Below are 7,261 nucleotides of genomic sequence, written 5' to 3'. Positions count from 1 at the left end.
AACTATATTCTTCTAAAAAGATTGTAGACAATTAGGCTGAAACGCGAGTATATCGCTCTTCTTAAGAGATTAAAGTTCACTGTGGTTTAACAAAGTCTATGAACAGATGTAGCAGTATATCTCATGACTTGTTCCCTCCAGAATACAATAGCATAACAAATTTGTTTTGTGACTCAAACCTATCTGGACAAAAGGAAGAGTCCAAAGCTCGACCACACGAACACTCTTCTTTGGTCAGTAAGTAAAAACGGAAAAGATGGAGGAATGGAGGGAATAATTGTTGTAGAAGAAATTAGGTAGTGGGATAAAACTAAAAGAAAACAAAGGATGATGGACAAAATACTACTAATTATAGATTTATTATCACCCTTAGTGGATAAGGTAATATACACAAATTAACAAGAAAAAAGTTATAAGAGTTACATAAGATGAATTGCTAAAAGACTCCATCTTAGTTTTCCCACTAACAACAAATAATAACAACCGTCTTAACTTCTCACTTACAACAAATAACGACAATTATAATTTATTTATTAAATATTAAAAATACATCAACAAAAAGCTTCTCTTCTTTTCTTCATTTCCGCAGCGGCTTTGCCACAGATGAGTTGATATGCTCAAAGTAGATTCCCCTTCACCATATTACAGAAAATAAATCTTCTTTAAGAAGTATAAATGTCCTGGCAAATGACACAATGCTCTGACATTAATCTAGCCATGACGCTTCCCTCTTGGATGGCGAATTCTCTACTTCGCCTATTCCACAGGTGCACTGCATAAGTTTCCCTGTCATTTAGCTCATTAAGTGTGATTTCCACCGCTCTTGACTCCGATCGCTTCTGGGGCTTCTTGAAAAGCCTGTGTATCCGATTCCAGTCCACGGGATAAAATGCCTTGGGAGGCAAGATTGTAAGGTTGTAACCTGGTGTGCTTCCAACTCTTTCAATTACCCTCGAAACCAAGTAAGGTCCATTGTGACCCCATTTGTTCCCATTAAAAGTTGTAGCAAATTCTTCTAAAAAGTCTATCAGAATCGGATGGTTTATGTCGAAGATCATCACTGCACCATTTAGTCTGGTCCATTGTTTGGAGTCCTCACCTACACTTTGTGCTCCAACTGCATTCCTCAGACCCGAAAAATCTTTCAATATTACTAAGTCAGTGTCCAAATACATGCCTCCATACTTGTACAGCATTGTGAGCCTAATAAGATTTGCTAGGTTTTGAGATAATGGGATGCGACCTGGGTCCTTCCTCCCGCTCTTCAATTCCTCAAGCCAAGATTCAGCCGGCGTGTTCTTGACCAAAAAGGGCAAGTCGGGCGTGATTGCTAGTATTTTGAATCCTTTGTCCAGCAATGGCTTCAGGATTCTGTACCCTCTTCCCGAATCCATGGATTTCGATATGATCATCAAGCAGCCTTGAGGGTTAGATTTGAAGAGGGTGTCCATAGCCAAGAAGTCTCGTTTCCCAAATGAGTTTGCCGGTGAGAGCCATATCATGTAGAACTGAGAGCTGCATCCATTGTTAAGGAATTCGAGCACTCGACCATGGAATTGCTTTGTCAAGTTGTCAGAGTTGAGTACATCAAGCTCCGGTAGTTTTCGCCGGAACCACCCTAGCCTTTCTTCTTTTGTGGCATTTTCTGGAGGAATCAAAGGATCATGAATTTCATCTGCAATGTCATCAATATTTTCTTGCATACTTGGAAGTGGTGACATTGATTCGATTTGCTTTTCAGGAATTTGAGTCTGGTGATTATGTTCAAGAATTTGATGAGTTCTTGGGTAATCTGTTTGCATGGAAAGGTTAGAGACGATGCTGTCTGTATAGATGATCAAGAATATGATGGCAAATGAGACGACGGAAAAAAAGGGAGATTTGGCACTGCATCTAAGTTGCCTGCAATCAAACACCTTTTGAGAGATTCTTTTCAGTTTCGTAAGAGTAGAATGGCGTGAGGATTGTTTTGGAGAAAGCATTGTTCTTGGTGTGTTGCATGGTACGGTATGCCAAGTACATGTATATATAGTGCCTGAAACGTTTAAAACTTTGCAGGTGCTGTCCATCTGTGGAAAATTAGTTGCATGTTAGAATTAATGTGCAAAGATTTACAGTTGTTGTCAATTTAGAAAAAAATGTTGTATTAATGTTGGATTTAAATAATTGTAGGGTTTATTATTGCATTCATTTCTTTCAATCTTCAAACCATTCATATTAACGTTTTGATGGCCATTTTTACTAACACATAATACTTCATTCATGTCCATCTTTCAATGTTCAATCAAGGAGTAATTTATGAAAGAATGTCACATTACAGCTACTTATTAGTGATTATACCGATTACATCATGGGATTATCAAACAATAATGATTGAAGAGGAACACGGTCATCATTTTAAATAGGGATTCATCTCCATAAATATTTGCAAATCACATATTAATATATGAAATAACTTATTAAAAACAAAATGTATTTGCATACGTGTCAAGTTTTTTTAGTTGGAAGTATGGATGCAAGTTGGATTAGAAATTCTGATTCAAATTAATTTTGAGCCAAATTTTCCAATTGTGGATGCGCGAATGTAACCCAACATTCAATATCTGAATTTCCAAAAAATAAAAATAAAAAATAAAAGTAATACTACACTTACCATTTATTTGTACCACAATTTTATACATACCACCTTATGTGGCAGCTTAATTAGGCAATAGCCACATCATTCATATAATCTAAATTTTTTTATGTAATTAAAAGAATTAAAAAAAACACAAAAAGAAAAACAAAACCCTAAAAAAAGCAATGCTACTGTGGCTTCCCTCCCTCACTATTCAACAGCCACCACCGTTTCTCAACCAATGATCACAACCCTTTCAATCATAAATTTTCCCATTATTGTTTACCATTGGATTCATTTCTTTCGTTATGAATAAACCCGAAACCCAATTCTTTCATTATGAAATTGCATCTATCATTAGTTTTTTCAATGGATTCCTTAATTTCTTTCAAAGGGTTATGGGTTGTGGGGAGACGGTGGCTATCGAAGGTGTAGCAGGAGGGAGGACAACGATAGAAGAAAAACGTGAAACCTGGGTTTTAAGATTTTTTATTTTTGATTGTGTTAATGCTTTTAATTAAATAAAAAATTCAAATCAAGACTGATTTGGAAGTGCTTTTAAAATGATTGAAAGCGTTTTTTAAAATGTTTTTGGGTTCTAAAAGCTTTTCAAGTGTTTTTCAGGGTTGCTCCAAAAACATTTTCACTAAAATGGTTTTAGCTATTTTAAAATCACTTTCAAATGAGCTCTAAATGATGTGGAATTAGATATCCAAATCAGCTGACAATTAAGGTGGTATAAAATTTTAATACAAGTAGATGGTAAAAATATAGTTTCATCTATAAAAATAAAAAATAAAAATAAAAAATAAAAAAAAAAGTTTGAAAAAAATGATAAAAATAGCATTACTCAAAAAATTGTGGGCAAGGTAGACAATGAAGCCACTTCATAAGCGATAGATAAATTTTGAGTAATGCTATTTTTACCTTTTTTTTCGAAACTATTTACCACTCAAATTGTCAGACAATCTATTAAATGGACGTTTCTGACAATCTGAGCACTATTTACCACTTAAATTGTCAGAAACATCCAAGTTCCGAACAATACAAAACTAAATTAAATGGACGTTGAATTTCCGCAATTTGAAGAAAACTTCATTCAAAATTTTTGATTTGAAATTGGCAAACCTTGATTCCAAACTGCTCCGTCCGACAATCAAACCAAGTTGAAAGTCCCAAACCATTTTATTTTTCCATTGAAAACATACTTCATATTTAAGATCAATTAAGCCCAAATTTATAAACCAAGTTGGATGAATAAGAGGTTTTCTCTACTGCACATACTAAATGCACATTTAAGTTACACATCTGAACGAGAGCTATTAGATCATATAGTCTAACGAGATATAACAGCTCTTGTTCAGATGTGTAACTTATATGTGCATTTTTTATGTGTACTGGAGAAAATTCAGCATGTAAGTATACCAAAAGAACTAAAAAATGATCATTCTCTTTGCTAAATCAAAACCTAGGTTCGAGTCTCACATCTAGCAATCTCTCTCTTGATGGGCTATGTGTAAAAACAAAAAAAAAAGAGCTAAAACCCTTTGTATGTCTTCAAAAAGACTTGTGATATGCTTTGATCCTGAAATGAGGTAGTTTTCCCTCTTCCGAAACTTTTTTTTACTTAAAAAAAAAAAAAAAGAACCCAAAGGCCCAACTTAATCTTTGGGCTTCTCAAAGCAAAATACAAAACGCACACAAAACATAAGCGATATTCAACCCAACGGTCACTAAAACAGAGCACACACATTCCCTCGAAAACCTTATCCGCTTATTCTCCTCAAGCTTCATCCATGGCGTCACTGATACTCGGAGCTCCACCAGCCCCCTCTCAATCGCTCGCTTTCAGCTCCCGCATTTCGTTCTCTCACTCCGAAACCCTAGTCGTTTCTCTCCCCTCCTCCACTGCTTCGCTATCACTCTCCACAGCTTCTTCTCCACCAGTCCCTTCAGGTATACGCAATTCCCAAAACCTCTCTCTCGCTCTCTGTAACTTTCCCTAATTTTTGCTCTGTGCTTCTGCAGTGTACTGCGGCAGAGGCGATAAGAAAACCGAAAGGGGAAAGCGCTTCAATCACTCTTTTGGCAATGTAAGTCAAATGTTCTGAATTTTCACCGTTTCTCTTCAAAAAGCTCATGAATTTCTTTAATTTGAAGACTTTCTGTTTCTATATTTGTAAATTTGTGAAAACATGGGAAATTGAACTGTAGGCGCGGCCGCGGAACAAGAACAAAGGCAGAGGACCACCTAGGGTTCCGGTGCCGGCGGCTCCCCCAAAGAAAGATAAGTTTGAGGACGATACCATTGTCAAGGTTGAAATTGATGAGTCCTTGTCTTAATTTATTAACGGAGCCCAATTTCTCTAGTTTCTGTTTTTAATTGTAATTTATGAACCTTGAGTTTATTTTATGAGGATTTTGATCAAATACTTTTCTTGGTCTTGCTTGGAATTTACGAATTAAATCTCTAAGCTCCAATTACATGATTTTATTAGTTTTTTATTTTTTATATTTTCCTTGTAGTCTGGGAGGGATCGGTATCCTCTCCTGATCCTTGTATGAGGATTCTCATGAACAAGGAATGTGGGAATCCAACGATTACAAACAGGAAGTCCCTTTAGGGGGTGTTTGTTTGCCCTCTCTAAGTTGGACTGGACTGGACTGGACTGGACTAACTATTAATCCAATACTGTGTTTGTTCCATTCTGAGACTAACATTAATGAGACTAAAGGGGGCTAGCATGGACAAAACCCTTCACTAAGAGGTCTTAGCGAGACCCCCCAATAACCATGGGACTAGCTAAGACTATCCTCTCTTCTCGTCCTTGTTATGCTCAACGACCACTCCCGACAGACTCCTCATCATCTCCGGTCACCTAGATCAATCATTAACTTTCCGACTCTCTTTCAGATCCATTTCACAACCAACTTTCACATAAAATATACCAAATTGAAGCTGGGAGTGACAAGGTTACGATTTTACCTGAATCGATGCCAAAATGTGGTCAAATGTGGCTAGAAAATGGCCTGGAAGTCTCAGCCTGTTTAGGCTTCTTCAAATCCATGACAGATTCGAGCATTCAAAGCTAAGATCTCGGTCCATGGATGGTGATGAATTTTTTGGCGGTGCTAACTTCATCCAATTTAACGAGGGTTGGCCGAAAAACACATCGGGAAACCTACAACTTGATAGGAGCATATTTATGCGCCTTAGTTAGCTAGTTCTTATGCATTTTTGTTATGTTTTATTCGTTAAAGTAGTCTTTTAAGCTACTTTCATGTGTTTTCAGGTTTAAAGGACATATTACATGAAATGATGCAATTGGGAGCTTTTGGAGCAAAACTGAGCTGGAATGTGGTGTATGCAAATGGAGCACGAGGAATGAACGAGGTTGAAGGTCAAAGGAGCTTAAGAAATGAAGAAATGAAAGTGAAGAGCAAGGAAGTCGGAATTGGTAACCAAAGTTTCTAAAGTTGGAAGTTTCTATTCTTGGAGGTTTCCATTGTCGTGAGTTCTATACTTGGCTTTGGGCTTTTAGATGACCTAAACCCTAACCTTAGCCCATTTTAGAGCCATTGCCATGGGCTTTAGCCCAAGTCCTTTCCCTTGCCATGCAAGGGGAGGCATTTTAGGCCCAAATCCATGCATTAAGCCCTTCACCCTAATTGGCCCAAATCCATGCATTAAGCCCTTCACCCTAATTCTTCCTCCTAATTAGTGCATCCCACCATTCCATTCCATAATTTCCATTAGTGCATCCCACCATTCCATTCACACTTAAATGCCCATTATCCCATTTTTTTAGCTTTTAAATTCCACACCATCCCATTATCCTTTACATCCACTAAATCATGCATCCACATTCACCTAAATAAACCCTAAATTACATCCACTAAACCATCCATCCACCATAATTCCCACCATCCACACCTTTTCCCATCCACCAAATACCTTAAACAAACATCCATTAACACCCATTCTCTTCCTATAAATACCCATTCATTCCATTCACCAAATCATCTCATTTTCCATTGTAATACACAAACACTTCCCCTTCTCCATCTTCTCCATTTCCACTCCATTCCACACTTCCATCCCCCCAACCAACCTATCCTTAAACCTTGTGCTACAACAACGAGGAAGAGAAAAGTGCCTAAACGTTCATACAATTCAAGTTTGAGTTGTTGGAATGTTTAGGTGTTTCTTTGATTTCAAAGTTTCATTTTAATTCTCTTTGTTTTGTACGTATAAGGAATGGAAGAGAAGAGTGCTTAAACGTTCATACAATTCAAGTTTTGAGTTGTTGGAATGTTTAGGTGTTTCTTTGATTTCAAAGGTATGAGGAACTAATCCCCCTTTAGCTAAGGGGTGATTCGAAACTATGTTTATATTTGCAATATGAATTGATTAACTTTCGTTGGAATTTCATAAGTTGTGGATTCAATTTGTTTAACCGTTTGATTGATAACTTATTTATGAATGTTTATTAAGAATGCGCGCTTAATTTTCATGCATAAATATGACGCTAGAATATAAGTGATTTTCACCTAATCGTTATGAACTTATATTCACAAGTAGTGGAGGTTGCTTATAAACAATCGCGTTAAATGAATTCTTGGCACGAGTTTCATGCTCATCAT

At 36.8% G+C, this 7,261-nt stretch overlaps 2 protein-coding genes across 2 annotated transcripts; one reads left to right on the top strand and one right to left on the bottom strand.

Moving 5' to 3' along the window:
• Positions 1–474: 474 nt before the first annotated feature.
• LOC103936613 (lactosylceramide 4-alpha-galactosyltransferase-like) lies at positions 475–1,986 on the bottom strand. Its single transcript, XM_009346454.3, has one exon. The coding sequence runs from the start codon at positions 1,980–1,982 to the stop codon at positions 663–665; it is 1,320 nt and encodes a 439-aa protein (XP_009344729.3). The 5' UTR covers positions 1,983–1,986; the 3' UTR covers positions 475–662.
• Positions 1,987–4,348: 2,362 nt separating this feature from the next.
• On the top strand, positions 4,349–5,049 carry LOC103936602 (30S ribosomal protein S31, chloroplastic-like). The gene is made up of 3 exons (XM_009346448.3): positions 4,349–4,573; positions 4,646–4,710; positions 4,832–5,049. Exons 1-3 carry the CDS (start codon positions 4,414–4,416, stop codon positions 4,958–4,960), a joined length of 354 nt encoding a protein of 117 aa, XP_009344723.1. The 5' UTR covers positions 4,349–4,413; the 3' UTR covers positions 4,961–5,049.
• Positions 5,050–7,261: the final 2,212 nt, after the last annotated feature.

Source organism: the organism of the source record quoted next, unplaced genomic scaffold, assembly GCF_019419815.1.
Source record: "Pyrus x bretschneideri cultivar Hongxiangsu unplaced genomic scaffold, Pyrus_bretschneideri_v1 Contig2, whole genome shotgun sequence".
NCBI classification, from domain to species: domain Eukaryota; kingdom Viridiplantae; phylum Streptophyta; class Magnoliopsida; order Rosales; family Rosaceae; genus Pyrus; species Pyrus x bretschneideri.
Note: the sequence above shows the minus strand (reverse complement) of the source record. Positions and strands in the feature narration are given on the sequence as shown.